This window comes from Panthera leo, chromosome F3, assembly GCF_018350215.1.
Source record: "Panthera leo isolate Ple1 chromosome F3, P.leo_Ple1_pat1.1, whole genome shotgun sequence".
NCBI classification, from domain to species: domain Eukaryota; kingdom Metazoa; phylum Chordata; class Mammalia; order Carnivora; family Felidae; genus Panthera; species Panthera leo.
Window position 1 is genome coordinate 10937256 of NC_056696.1, and position 15093 is coordinate 10952348.

General features: G+C 51.2%; 1 protein-coding gene and 1 long non-coding RNA gene across 3 annotated transcripts in view; one reads left to right on the top strand and one right to left on the bottom strand.

Moving 5' to 3' along the window:
- Nucleotides 1-5632: 5632 nt before the first annotated feature.
- LOC122211929 lies at nucleotides 5633-8297 on the bottom strand. Its single transcript, XR_006198903.1, has 3 exons — nucleotides 7855-8297; nucleotides 6521-6764; nucleotides 5633-5665 (listed from the first exon to the last, which is right to left on the bottom strand). It is a non-coding gene; the product is annotated as an uncharacterized LOC122211929 (long non-coding RNA).
- RCSD1 (RCSD domain containing 1) overlaps nucleotides 6899-15093 on the top strand; it is a 73460-nt gene continuing 65265 nt past the window's right edge. The window contains exons 1-2 of one of the 2 annotated variants that reach the window (XM_042925476.1): nucleotides 6899-7077; nucleotides 7503-7649. In XM_042925476.1, coding sequence (XP_042781410.1) covers nucleotides 7015-7077; nucleotides 7503-7649 — 210 coding nt within the window. In that variant the 5' untranslated portion in view covers nucleotides 6899-7014. The remainder of the gene's footprint in view (nucleotides 7078-7502; nucleotides 7650-15093) is intronic. The other variant, XM_042925478.1, reaches the window with a different exon arrangement.

Genomic DNA, 15093 nt, shown 5'->3' on the forward strand with positions numbered 1-15093 from the left:
GAGGTCCGTGAGTTCGAGCCCCATGCCGGGATTCTTTGCTGACCGCCCAGAGCCTGGAGCCTGCTTCTGATTCTGTGTCTCCCTCTCTCTCTGCCTCCCCCCACGCCACTCATGCTCTGTCTCTGACTCTCAAAAATGAATAAATGTTAAAAAAAAAAAAAAAAAGAATAAGGAAAAATAGATGATTATCTATACCTGCTCCCCCAAACTCAGATGGGAATTAAGACACTTCAAATTCTGGCAGTGATTAATCTCATTTATTCAATCTAAATTTTTTTCGTTTCCAAAAGGTATTAGCCAGGTTTCCCACTTTTTTTTTGGGGGGGGGTGGCATCGTATTCTCCCATCTCTGTTTATCTCTGTATGTGTGTGCTTCTCTCTCTGCCCTTCTGTCCCATCTCTTTCTCCACATCTCTGCTGAACATTTTTTGAGGAACTCCTTTCCCTGCGCTGGTACATATGTCTGATTTTGTCTTCCAAGTTTGTGTTTATCTGAATCACGTGGACGCTAAGTTTGTGTCTCTCTGACTCGCTTTCAGCTATAACAAAATATTGTGCTCCAATGGCTTGAGCCACAAATATATTGCTTCACGTAACAAGAAATCCAGGGGATAGTCCCTCTAGAACTGGTCAGATCAGTGCCTTGACAGTCATTGGGGTTCCTTATTTGATGAATATTCACTGAGTGCCTATTTGTGCCTGGCCTTGATTTAGGTACGTGGAATATACACGGACCAAAAAAGAAACAAAAGACTCCGTCTTCCTGAAGCTCCTATTCTGGCTCTTGCCAGCTTTGCCTCATGGTAGCAAAATGGTCGATGCACTCCCAGGCATAACATTAGGTAGGAAAACACCCAATATTTATAGAGCTTCTCTTCCTATGTGTTTCTTTATCAGAAAGCATGAAGATTTTCCCCTTTTATCTCATTGGCCAACATGTCCTCACTTATTTCTCTCCAATCCAATTTCTGGCAAGAGGAATGTTATTTCCATAATTGGCTTAGACTATTCAGGATTTACCTCTTGGCTGAAGCTTACAAAACACACTGATACCTGGCACCACTCCCTGTCCACTGGGGTGGGGCCCAGGAATAGATTTTTAAAAAATTTTTTTTAATGTTTTATTTATTTTTAGGACAGAGAGAGACAGAGCATGAGTGGGGATGGGTCAGAGAGAGAGCGGCAGACACAGAATCCGGAGCAGGCTCCAGGCTCCGAGCTGTCAGCACAGAGCCCGACGCGGGGCTCGAACTCAAGAACCGTGAGATCATGACCTGAGCCGAAGTCAGACGCTCAACCGACTGAGCCACCCAGACGCCCCTAGATATTTTTTTTTCAAAGCTCCTTGAGGCATTCTAGTTTACGGCTGGAGGTGAGGCTGGTTCTCAGGTGCTCTCCTTGAGATGCTTCAAGGCTGAGAAGGTTTGAGATTCCTTGTAGGGCTGTGTAATATCATTCCAGAACATGGGGTCTGCCTCAGAAGGAGAAGGTCTCAATCTTTTGGGGCCTCCAGACCACCCACTTTGGGTTTTTGTCAACACTGTTCCTTGGCCTTGGTGATGGGACCACGTTCCTAGCTGAGCTGCCCCTGCCCCACCCTAGGAAATCCCTAATTGGCCTTCTCTCAGCTTTGGACCCCCAGCCCCTTCCTAGGTGCACCTGAGCCGAGTGCAGGCTTTGTCAGTACATACAGCCCTCCCTCAGTCCAGTTTGGTTCTTTGATTTCTTCTTTTTTTAAATTCTCCAAATCACAAAGATGCATGTAGTTATCGCAACCACAGAAAGATATTTGTACAAAGACTTGAATGATCTCCCCCTTCCTGTCTCCATCCTCTGTCACGCCAGAGGACCGGGTATTCTCTGCCTATCGTCTCTCTCCAAAGCAGGGGACAGTAGACCCCCGGCCACCTTGTGGATGTCTGGGTGGGGGTGGAGCGGGGAGGAACAGACGACGGAGGGACTGGATAGGGAGTCAGTTGAAAGCAAAGAAATGGGACAGCTCGATTCTTCCCCCACCACCTTTTTTCTTCATTTCTTTAGTTTGAAATAATTTTAAACATTGAGAAAAGCTGTAGGATTAATACAAAGACCCCCACATCGCCTTCACCCAGGAGTCCTTACGGTGTTGCCAATTATCCTAATAATTTCTTTTTTTCAGCTTTACTGAGGTATCGTTATATGGACTGGTAACACTGTAAGATACTTAAAGTGTATGTGGCCATGATTTGATACAGGTGCCTACGATAACCCTTTGATAGACTTTATAGTAAAAAAAAAAAAAAAAATAGACTTTATAGTCAAAGCAGCCAACCCAGAACCACACATGGAACCAGTGGTCACGTGACCTCCATCTCCTTCAGCCTAGGCCCCTTCCCCGCACTTCCTCCTCTGACTGCACTTGGAGACTATGGACCCATCACTTTGAGGAATGTCTTCCTATGTAGCTTCTGCAACGTTTCCTCATGATTAGATTCGGTTTATGCACTTTGGGCAAGAATATCACAGAAGTGATGGTATGTTCCTATTGTATCCCATCAGGTAACACGTGATATCAGTTTGCCCCACTGTCGGTCATGTTTACTTTGATCACTTGGTTAATATGGTGTCTGTTACGGTTGTTCCCTGTAAAGGTGCTTTCTCCCCATTGTAATTTATTTTTTTATTATTTTATTTTTTTAACTTTTTTTTTTAATTTATTTTTGAGACAGAGAGAAACAGAGCATGAACGGGGGAGGGGCAGAGAGAGAGGGAGACACAGAATCGGAAGCAGGCTCCAGGTTCTGAGCCATCAGCCCAGAGCCCGACGCGGGGCTCGAACTCGCGGACCGCGAGATCGTGACCTGAGCCGAAGTCGGACGCTCAACCGACTGAGCCACCCAGGCGCCCCTCTCCCCTTTGTAATTAATGAGTAACTTGTAGGGGCGATCTTTTTAAATCATGTAAAATCCCATTCCTCATCTCGTTTTTCCCCCACTGGATTTAACACCCCATAATGTTTCTCACCTGAAATTATAGCTACGATGATTGTCACACACACATTGTCAGTTTTCTTCTAAACTTTGTTTTACATTTGTTCATTGGTATTGTGCGGTAAGAACCTTCTCTTCTCCCACTTGTTTGTTTATATCAGTTTAGACCTATGAACTTCTTTTATTTTTTTTTTTTTTTAAGTTTATTTGGAGAAAGACAAAGAGCGGGGGGAGGGGAAGAGGGAGAATCCCAAGCAGGCTGTATGCTCAGCACAGAACCCGGCGTGGGGCTCGAACTCACGACCGTGAGGTCGTGACCTAAGCCGATACTCCTGTAAGCGGGCTTCGGCGTCTTTTTAGTGTCTCTCTGTCATTCATTGAGAACTTCCATATTTTCTGTCAAAACAACAAGTTCCAGGCTCATCTTGTTCTTTATCTGCCCCAGCCCTGTCATCACCCATTTTCTCCAAGGAGCCTGTGTTCCTTTAGTGGAGAATGGTATTTAGAAACCAAGACCTGGGCTCTGGGTGCACTGATTGCTACTGGGGTGTCACTGCTCCTACGCTCTCTCAGTGGCTCAAACTAAGAAATAGATGCATGTAGGTATATGCATTGCTATTTACAGCTATCTACAGGCTGAAAGCCATGACTCCACACCATTACCTCCCATTCCAATCCAGCACCAGAGTTCATTCTAGTCCAGTCTAGTTCATTCTAGTCCCCCCACACCACCCCTTGCATATTTGTACCTCCCTTCACCATCAGCGAGAAACTTCTCTCCCACTGGCTTCGATATATCAACTTATTTGCTCGACTTCCCTGTGTAGCCAATCTCCTGACCCCCAAAGGGCCAATCAAAAGCCTTCCTCATGAGGTCTCCAATCTCTGCTGACGGTTCTCCACACACTTCAACGTCTTCCCTATGTCTCCATTGCTACCCTGCTGCCTTCCTCCTCAATTGACCTTTCACACATGAAATACATGAACTACAGCTACTGTCTTCCTCTGGGAAACCCTCCATGGCCACGCCGTAAACACATAAAAACCCTAAGTCTTTATGCTTTCCTTTCAACGTTTTCAACTCCGTTCCTCAAGAATAGTCACCTGCGGCAGAATGAGTTGTTTTGTTTTTGCCACATTCCCTGAACTGAGGGCTGAAAGATCTATTTTTTTAAAGTTAATTATCTGCAGTCATGCAAGAATATTTGTTGGGTTCCTTGCTCTTAACCTTTTTAAAAGTTTTAGTTACTTAAGCAATCTCTACACCCCATGTGGGGCTCGAACTCATGACCCCGAGATCAAGAGTCGTATGCTCTTCCAACCCAGCCAGCCAGGTGCCCCTTCCTGCTCTTCATTTTAAAAATAGACCATCAGCAGCACGCTGTGGCCGCTTACTAAGAGCTGAGTGAATGAGCTCTTGACACTTCTGTTCAAAAATTAAGTTACTGCCTAACTTCTCATGGCCTTCAATGATCTTTTCTCCCAGTGGGTCTTTTCTCCCCTTGGAGACCTATCTATGGAAAAGGCTTTGTCTTCGATTTAAAGACAACGATTCTACTAACTTGCTTCACTTATTCGTTTGTCCACTCACTCACCCAATATCTGTTGAGGGCCTGCCATGTGCGTCCGGCTGCCCGTGGTGATACGGGCTCCACTAGGGGATCCCTGCCCTGGCTGTGTCTCTGTTGCTCTCTGTTCTTCAACCTGCCCTGGCCTTTATTTACTGCTTGGCTGGTTCAGACTGCAAGGCTGTGTGAAGGGGGCATGGGAGAAAGTAAAGGAAGTGGGCCCTGATGAGACAGCCAGCCCCCCAGAGAGGGAGGGGAACCACCCCCTCTGAGCCACTTTCCCTTCCCCTTAGGCTGTCAGCTTCTCCCAGCCCATAGGGCGGCAAGTCACAATCCCAGGTGACCCAGCAAAAACAGAGTGTTTACCAGCGGGCTATCGCGACTCTGGCTTCTGGGGATCTTCTGGAGGGGCAGGAGGGGCAGAAGGGGGGCACACCTCCCACCCCTACTCATGGCTGCTGAAACTGAGCTCAGAGCTGTCGCTCTCCCCACCCCCACCCCCCCGACCCCTCTCTCCCCATTTTCCATTCCTGCCTCCAGTGAAGGTCTCTGCCTAGGGCCCAAAGCTGCAGCAGCTCTCTACTCTGCAGATCTTGAGACCCCGGAGCATGGCAGAGGCCGAGTTTGTTCACACTGTGGGCTATGGGTTGTCACTGGGCAAGGGAAGGCCTGGGGCAGGGCGTGGGGTGCAGCTGCAAGTTACCTTGGGTGACTGAGATGCTATCTGGGCCTAACGGTTTCCTTTGGGTAGGCACTTCCGTCCTTCTGTTTTGAAGCCAGAAACCTGTGCCGGGGCAGTCCCCTCGGCTCCCTTTCTGAGTCGAAAGGAAGGGTGACAAGATGGAGGCAGAAAGAGGCGCCATGAGTCAGGGTTAGAAGACATGGTAAGAAACTATGTTCCTGTCACCAGCTCAGCCATGCCCCTTTAAAAGGAAGAAAGGAAGGGGCACTGAGAGCGGCTCAGTCGGTTAAGCGTCCGATTTCAGATCAGGTCATGATCTCATGGTTGATGAGTTCGAGCCCCGCATCAGGCTCTGGGCTGACCGCTCTAGAGCCTGGAGCCTGCTTCAGATTCTGTGTCTCCCTCTGTCTGCCCCTCTGCTGCTTGCACTCTGTCTCTCACATCGTCTGAAAAAATAAATAAACATTAAAAAAAAAATTTTTTTTTAAAAAGGAAGAAAGGAAAACAATCACAGCCACAAGTATGCATTGGAAGGTACCAGGAAATTTCCTTTCCTGCTGCCAGTCCTGCCCTAGAGTCCTCACATCTGTAGCTGTGTGGCTGAAACGGGGAGGGGACCCTTTCCTTGGGCCCCAGAATGCCCTGCTCTAAATAAAAGAAAGATCTGGTCCCTACCGATTGCAGCTTGTACACAAAGTGAAACATTGTAAAAATAGCTACTCTTCTCAGAGTGACTACTAAACTGTACAGATTGAGGAAACCGGGGATCAGAGAGGTCTAGTGACCCGTCCAAGGAAACTCAGCAAGAAAGTAGCGGAGCTAGAATACAACCCTCAATCTGTCTCTGAAATCAAGGTCTTTGCCCCCGTTGTTCCATTCAGTTTGATGAACTAGAAAATACTTTGGCATTCGGGCTGTTAGTGTTTTAGAAAGTCAGGCTTTAGAAGGTTCTATGATAGGAAGAAGGTCATGTTTCTAAGACTGGTACCCAAAGCAGCAATCGAAGGGCCTGAAAGCCCCCCGGGGTGGTGTTGGGATGAACAGCAGAGTCAGGGCAGCTCTCCCTAGTGTGAGCAAACTCTCAACTTGTTTCCTTTATGGGATTCTCCGTATATTTCCCTTCACAGGGCCCGCTGCCTCTGAAGAGGGCCCTCCCTGTCCCGGGTGCCCTGGGTGAGGCCTTGGGCATGGGGGCAGGACAGGAGGCCTCCCTCCCTGCCAGCCAATACCCACCCCTCATAATCCCTGCACCCATGTCCCCTCTTCTCTCTGTCCTGGGAGGAGGGATCCAGAAGGGGCACCTGGGGCCGGTGGCCAGTGTACAAGCTGGTAGCAGATTCATCCCTCCGGTGTGGCCTCCTCATCTTCCAGCCTCTTGGCTGCCCAGAGGGCTGGGACAGCGCTGGGGGAGGGCTGCTATGCTGGGTCTTCTGGGAATCGGATGTTCAGGATCTTGGCCTTTACTCTATTTAACAGGAACGGGAAAAGGCCCTTTAGCAAGCAGCTTGTGGGAGCTGAAATTCCCACAGAATCCAATGCATCAGTCTAATCAGGGGAAAAGAAAAAGATTTCACGCCACAGGGAACCTGAAAATCTTTGCTTGGATTTCTTGTCCTTCCTCCCCAACCCTCCCCCCCTCCCCCCCCCCACCCCGCCCTATACACAGATGAGAGACGGATAGATTGATAGCGGTTTCCTGAAAATGTGACCATGCACGTGGAAAAGAAAGGCGAAAATAGGAAAGGTGGTCCTGTCGGTGCCACCCTGAGCGTTGCCACAGCTCCCGTCTGGGGCCATGAGAGAGCACGGACGCCTCCACAGTCCTCTCGCTCCCACGCCAGAACGCCAGGAAACCCAGGTATGACATGAATGCAATAATTAAAAAAAAAAAAAAAAAAAAAAAGGAAGAAAGCAACAAGGATGCACGTAAAAGAAACAGAAAAGAGGGGAGAGAAAAGGAATAGAAGAACAACTTTAACTTTTAGAGCCAGAAAAAGGCATGTGAAAGGAGGGCGAGGTTGAAAAGGGCTGGGACCCGGGCAAAGACCGGGGTCCGGCGGAAACTTCGCGAGGAAGAGGGGCCAGGCGGTTGTCCCATCCCCATGTTTGGGCAGATTAATGGAGTCGCGGCTCCCTCGCCCGAGTCCTGCCCTGGGAGGGGACAGTATCTGTTTAGATTTGCGTCTAAATTTAAACCCTGATCGCCGGCCTCCCTCCCCCGCTCCCCACCCCTTTCCCCCTCCCCCCACCCCCGGCCTCCCCCTCCCTCGTGCTCTCGCGCAGGGCCGGGCCGCCCGCAGTCCCGAGCGAGGCAGCCGGCGCGCCGCCGCCCCCTTGCCCTGCGCGCCGCAGCCCCGGCCCGGCGGGCGCGGGGAGCCGAGCGGACAGCGAGCGCGGCCGCCGCGGAGCCGGCACCTGGAGGCCATGGAGGTAAAGCCCCGGGCGCAGGGCTGGGGGCGCGGGGCTGCGGCCGCCCCCCCCAAGGGAGGGTGGACGCGCCCCGGAGCGCCCCGTGCTCCCCGGGAGACACCCCCCCCCCCCGGGGCGGCGGGGGGACCCGAGAGGGAGCGCGCGGAGTGTGGGGGTGGGGGAGGTCGAAGGTCCCGTCCGGGGGCTCCAGGTGTGGGGTGTGGACCTCCGGGCTTCAGAATCCAAGAGTGCGGTGCAGCCGACTGCGTAAACGCGCGAACGCGTGGGCGAACACTCGCACGGAAGCCGAAGCCCCCGAATCTGCAGAGAGGACGGGTACTGAAAAGGGAAACAGAACGGGCGACGCGAGGCACTTCTGTGCCTGGCTGTGGGCTTCCCTTTTCCATTGCAGACTGGCCTCTTACAGAGAGTCCTCTTGCTTGTCAAGCCCCAGTCTGTCGCATGTCCTTTCAGAACTTTCCGAGAAGCTCCCCTCGTGGGCAGTGAAATGGCACCGTTTCTGGTACACGCGCGAGTCCCCTGCATGTCCCCGCCGTCTGAGGTGTGCTGGCCGCGTGTGGGGGGCGCACCCCGGGGGAGGCTCTCCGCGGCTCCCTTCTGTGCGTGGGTCTTTCCTGGCGCCGTTCCGGCCTCGGTGGGGTCCAGGCGCCGCTGTCCTGTGCAGGAATGCCCGCTGGATTCCCCGGTCCCTCCCTTGGCCACATTTGGAGGCGTCCCTAGATTTCCCCCTTGAAATGGAGACCTGACCTTCAGCCCTCAGCCAATCTTAGCAGGACAGGGCTTTCAAAAACGATGAAAGGAGAAGGTGCAAATGTTATGTGGCTTCTAAGGTGATTCCCACCCACATTCACCGCTGGAAGTGCGCCTGCCACGGGTGCCACTCCCACCCATGTTCAAAACGAAAACTGTTCCTCCTGAGGCTGGCAGCGACAATCAACTCACAGACAGTTTTCTCTCTTCCCAGCTCCAGGCTCTGTGCAGGAGCCCTGGCTGGCTGTCCTAAGCTAGACTCTCTGCTGGGCCTGCCTCTGTGACTTCTCTGCGGGGCTGTGGGTCTGTATGGGGCAGGCATCCCGCGTTCAGGCATGCAGCTCGACCGGTTGTCTTCAAGGAACAGGGATCATCTTCAGGGAGCCTGCAGAGTGTGGGATGGACCCTCGGTAGCAACATTTGCAAGTCAGGGAAACTCAGGCAGATCAGGGCTGCGGAGGGGTGGCAGGGAACTCTCGGCAAAGCTCAGCAGGTGGTGTTCACAGGATTCTCTCCGGCGATACGGCCTCAGGGCAGATCAGGGCAGATCAGGGGCGGAGGAGGGAGACAGCCCCTCGGGGCGCCTGGGTGGTCAGGCAGGGTGAATGAAGGCTGCTAGAGAAGTTGCTTGAGAAGTGGGTTCCCTCAGGGGGCACCTGGGTGGCTCAGTCAACTTCCACTCAGGTCGTGATTTCAAGGTTCGTGAGTTCGAGCCCCGTGTCAAGCTCTGTGCAGACAGCTCAGAGCCTGGAGCCCGCTGTGGCTGTAATTCTGTGTCTCCCTCTCTCTCTCTGCCCCTCACCCACTCGTGCTCTCTCTCTCTCTCTCTCTCTCTCTCTCTCTCAAAAATAAATAGACATTAAAAATGTTAAAAAGTGTGTTCCCTCCTCTGGGAGAGTACAGGGGGCCTCAGGCCCTAGGCTAGAGGTTCAATATGATGTAGGACCTGGCTCATTTCTTGCAGAAATGGACTGGGGATAAGAGCAAAGCACGCTTTAGGCTTAAAAGCATGTTGCCGCTTGAGGGCCAAATGCGTGTGTGAACTTTGTTCTGGGAAGAGGTAGAGGGACTCCTTCCACAGAGGCACTCTCTTCTCCCTCAGCTGAGGAAGGAATGGTGTGCGGGTTGGGGTGGGGAGGGAGGCCCCGAAATTCTCACCTGAGCAACTTCCTGTGTGGCTTGGGGCCGGTGTTGGGTGGGGGGGGGGAGCCCCCCTCTCTGTGCCCCCCCCCTCCCGGCTCCAGAGATGCATAGTGTAGTTACTGATGGGGGAATCTCACCAAGATGGGGGGGTGTGGGGGGTGAGGGGGGATGAGAGGAATTGCTCAGCTAGCCAGGAAGTCTGTCAATGTGCCCTGCTTTTGAAGTTTCTTTGTCAAAACGACTGAAAAAAGAACTTGGACTGCGGGGCCCTGGAAAAGGACGTAAAGAGGAAACCGAGAGGCTGGGGAAGTGACAGTTCTGAACCAGGAAGTAAACTCTTTATGGGGGGTCATGGTATGCAGGAGTGGGGTTTGGGAACTCCTGCCAGCTCGCAGAGTAAAACCCTTTGAGAGATGAGACTCCCTTTGGAGCTTGAAGGCACCACTATACTTGGGGAGAAGCTGAGTTATATTACTTCTCAGCATTAGGAATTCAAGTCAGACCAACAGGGCTGACTCAACATTCATTCTCTAGAACCCACTTGCCTATTAGAAGTCTTTGGCGAACCTTTTCTTTTTTTCAGTCACCGTTCCCATTATCGGCAGTCTCAATCATTACTTCAGCCCTCATTAAGCCCTCTGGAATAAACAAGATAAAGATGGGTTTGAAAAGCTCACACGCCGTCCGGTAGGGGAGATGGGACTTACTAGACCCCGTCGTGGACGCAATTTTCAGATGGGTGAATGCCAAATGAATGACTACCGCAGATCATAAGTGCTACAGTATTCCGATATTTCGAGGTGAGACTTGACAGAAGCCTTGAAAGAAGGGTGGGTGGTGAGGAGGAGAAGGCATAAGGAATGGGTACAGGGAGAACATGCCAGCTTTGTTCAGGAAAGTAGGCCAGTTGGCTGGAGAGGAAGGTAGGGAAGCAGTGAGAGAAAAAAAAAAAAAAAATGAAAGTAATAAGATAAAAACCACAGGGCCTCCAAGTATAGTGGATGCTGGCCAAGTGGGTGAGTGGGAGCTGGAATCCAAGCCATCTGGAGGAAGGGGTTACTTTTTCTTCCCACAAAGTCTCCTTGTCTCGCTGTGCCCCCAAGGGGTGCCTTTTTCTAAATCAGACAGAGGCCAGCTGCAGGCCTCAAAGGCCAGGTAGTGGATGGCCCCGGGTTCTGCTCCATGGACAGTAGGAAACTGCCGGGCATTTAGTAAGATGGCGGCCGGGAGGTTGCAGGGATGAGTTGGCAGAAATGCCAGTTCATTGAGTGAGCAGGGGAAGTAGGCCGAGAAGCTTCTCTGAGGGTCCGCGCCCAGAGTCTGACTTCGAGAGACAAAAAGGATGGAAACGATGCAGGAGTGAAGACCCCGTGTTGAAGGAGAAATGAGAATTGACGGCTGGTGTGTGAGCTCAGTTAGCACAGTGCCTAGACGTATAATCATCTCATTTCTCAAGAGAAGTTTGCTTGGGAAATGAATTAACAGCCACAGGGAACTCCTTGACCTCTCTGTCCCCTGCACCAGTGTCTCCGCCTTGGGAAGCCTTCCCAGATGCCCCCAGGGTCGTCGACCTCGCTCTCAGAGCACTTTGTTCAAGCTGCATTAGAGTCCTAAGTCGACTTGGAATTGCCTGCCCACCTGGCCCTCTCCCTGGAAGGCCCAGCAGACCGTAAATGGTTTTTGAACGAGGAAATAAATAAATGATTGATGATGGGAGAGAGATCGGATTTTGTAATTTAATCTTATTTGTTTTACTTTATTTTTATTTTTTTTTTTTACATTTATTTATTTTTGAGAGACAGAGACAGACTATGAGCAGGGGAGAGGCAGAGGGAGAGAGAGAGAGGGAGACACAGAATCGGAAGCAGGCTCCAGGCTCCGAGCTGTCAGTGCAGATCCTGACACGGGGCTCAAACTCACAAACCTCGAGATCATGACCTGAACCGAAGTCGGATGCCTAACTGCCTGAGCCACCCAGGTGCCCCCATGGGATTTTTTTTTTTTTTAAAGCAAGGTTCAGGTATATTGGTTTTGAGATGCCCAGCACTCCATGAGAAATACAGGCCTCCCAGGATGCAAATGCGATTCATTTTTAGAAGAGATCATAGGTGACATCACTGTGGATAGGAGCCCAGAAGAGAGAATTATATAGTAAAGAAAGAGCTGGAGACTTAGGACATCTACGTTAAATTAATATCCTTAGTTGTTTAAATATAAGTTGCAGGCCCTATCAAATAGCCTGAGAGTGCTTGCAAAAAGTTTAATTTTTATAGACTAAATGCTTCACGTGTTCAGCTAATAGTAGACACGGGAAAATTAAACTTATCTCCCACGGCCATATGTCTATTTCGTTGAACAAATGAAAGATTTCGTCTGGGACCATTAAACTTTATTGCCACTGAGCAAACAATGGATTTCTAATTTAGATGGAGACAGTTAATGGGCCCTTTTCTCTGAGGCAACTCCACGTCCTTCCCAGATATTCTTGGTTATTCGTCCATTTATTCCGTATTTACGGAGCATTTATTGCATACTAAAGCTTGTGTTTGAAATGTTACCTGTGGGGCTGTCATATCTTTTATCCTTGCGGACTGTCAGTAGCACGATGACGAGAGAAAGAGGGAGGTACAGAGTGTGTGTGTACGTGTGTGTGTGCCTGTATATATATATATTTTTAACCTTTATTTATTTTTGAGACAGAGAGAGACAGAGCATGAACGGGGGAGGGTCAGAGAGAGGGAGACACAGAATCTGAAACAGGCTCCGGGCTCTGAGCTGTCAGCACAGAGCCCGACGCGGGGCTTGAACTCACGGACCGCAAGATCGTGACCTGAGCCGAAGTCGGCCGCCCAACCAACTGAGCCACCCAGGCGCCCCAGTGCCTGTATATTTAACGTATTCCGTTTGTAACCTGCTTTTTCACTGATTTTTTTTTTTTTATTTCATTAAATTTTTTTTTAACCACGATTTCACCAACAGCCTTTGCTGGTTTTGGACTCCCCCTCTCACTGAGCCATATGTTGGCTGCTGGCTGGAGTTTATGGGTCATAATCAGGGACCGCATGGCCTCTGGAAGCTGGGGTTTAGCTCAGAGGACTTGTGGGCATGCCCCCATAGCCCCACATTTCTCTCTGGCTCCCAGGTGCTCTGTGGGACCCACAAAGTTACACTGGCTTCCACTTAGCTGACACCTTTCATTCAAGGGGCTGCAGTGACAGCGGGAACTTGGGGCAGTCGAACTGGAAGGGCCCAGGCCCGATCACAGGAGGGGTGAGTGTGCATTCCTGGGAGGGAGTCAGGTTTCAGAGCCTGATCCGCAGGGAGCCTCCTCTGGGCAAGGCGAGCGGTTCCGTGGGAAATCTGAACGCTGGCGGCTCAGCAGCCCGGTAATCTTATCAGGGCCACAGGGGAAAGCATTTTGGTTCCAGAGAAGTCTGAAGGCAGCCCTGCCTTCCTCTAGTATTAGTTTTAGGTTTGCAGCCAGCTTGACCAGCCCTACTCCACTCACTACAATTGAAACATCTCAAGGCTGTGGGTGGAATGAAACCATCTCTCGCTGTCCCCCCTCCGCACCCCTTCACCCCTTCCCCCGCCCCCCCCCCCCCATCATAAGGGAGGAAGCCAAGACACTGAGGTTGCTGTTGGACCTTTGGAAAGCCAACAGCAATGCTTCTCTCGTCTGGGGAGGAGTGCAGCCTAAGCCTTGAGAAGTACGATCGTCAGTTTCATCACAAAAGCGATACCGCTTCATGTTCGGCCTTCGGGGTATCATACAGACATTTTTATCTCTGTGTGCAAAAGAGGACAAACGATACTGCGGACACAGTGCTAGGGCTTGGTGGCCGCCATCAACCTTACTGCCCTGAGGCTCTCCAGGAGCTCACCTCCTGAATGGATCTACCTGAGTCAGACCGGCGAGGACACTGCCCTTGTACCCCGGTCGTTTGGGCAGTGAACGCCCCATCTTCTTCCTTTGGGGGCCTCCTGGATACCTGTCTTCCGGGGGATTGTGGACAATGACGGCTGAGCCTGCGAGGCTCCCCTGTAAAGGCTCATTTGGATGGGTCACATCCTTTTCTGGGAGAAGGGGCTCTAGCCACTGCATCACAGCTCCAGTGGCTCCCTGGGAAGGTGATGTGGATGTGTAGGACGTGTCGGAGACCTTTCTGAGATGCCATCAGAGCCCATCCTTAATGGATAGTGTTGGGGCCCCCAGGCTGGAAGCACTGAGAAATTCCGAACACCGGAGTCCGACATTCTCTCCAGCCAACAAACTAAGTGTCTGCATCGCCAGACGTCCCCAGCCTTTTGTTTGGAACCTGCTTGTGCCATATCAGGACCACCCTCCTGGCCTCGGGGTAGCAATCACAGCTCTTTCCCAGACTGGATGTTCTGTAATCGATCCCTACCAATTCACAGGACACCACACCCTCGCTCTTTAATTAGGCCAGGCACCGGGGGCACAAAGATAAACGCCTCACCCCGCCCAGCCTTGCAGAACTCAGGTCTGGGGGCAGGGCGAGCACCCAACAGTGCAGAACTGAGGTTTGAGCTCCCAAGCACCCAGGAGAGGCAACGCACCTGGCCTGAATTCAGGGGGACTTCCTGTGACAGACCGTTTCTAAGTTGAGTCTTGAGACATGAGTAGGAGTCTTGGTGCACAAAATTGGGACAAGTGTTCCAGTGAGAGGAAGTGACAAGAGCAAAGTGTTTGGTGCTCTAAACAGCATGGTGTGTCTGGGGAACCACCTGCCGTTCGTTCCTGGAGGATAAAGCGAGATAAAGGTATTTGCAGTTGGGGGACAGGATGGGGTTACAGAGAAATGTAAGTTACAGTTCCCGCCTTAAAGGAGCTCTCTTCTATTTGGGGAAACAAGACGTACACACATGACATAACATAAAAAAAAAATTCAAGATAGTGTCTTGGTAAGGTCTCAGGTGTGTAGGAGTTCAAAGGCAGCCTCTCTAATGGGAGCCAGAGAAAACTTGCTTCCTCTGCCGGGGATCCCCCCACAAAGGTGCAGCCTCCTGGCGGCCCTGGGGGTGCTCAGCCATGGGGATTTCAACCCGGTGACGAGCGTGCTGTGCCCCAGGCCTGCACCTACACACTCTTGCTGAGGAAATCCATATGAAACGGGCTGCGAGCCCCAGGGGAATGCCTTTGGTCAGGCTCACCAGAAGTCACCCCCACGGCCCTCTTTCCTTCCCCGACAGAAAGAGGCCTCTGGGACGGGGCACCTGGGTGGCTCACTCCGTGAAGTGTCTGACTTTGGCTCAGGTCATGATCTCACGGTTTGTGAGTTTGAGCCCCGCGTCGGGCTCTGTGCCCGGAGCCTGCTTCAGATGCTGTGTCTCCCTCTCTCTCTCTGCCCCTCCCCTGCTCACGCTCTGTCTCTCTCAAAAATGAATAAACTTTAAAGAAAAAAAAGAGAAAGAAAGAAAGAAAAAGAAAGAAAGAAAGAAAGAAAGAAAGAAAGAAAAGAAAGAAGGGAAGGGAAAGAAAAGAAAAGAAAAGAAAAGAAAAGAAAAGAAAAGAAAAAAAAGAAAAGAA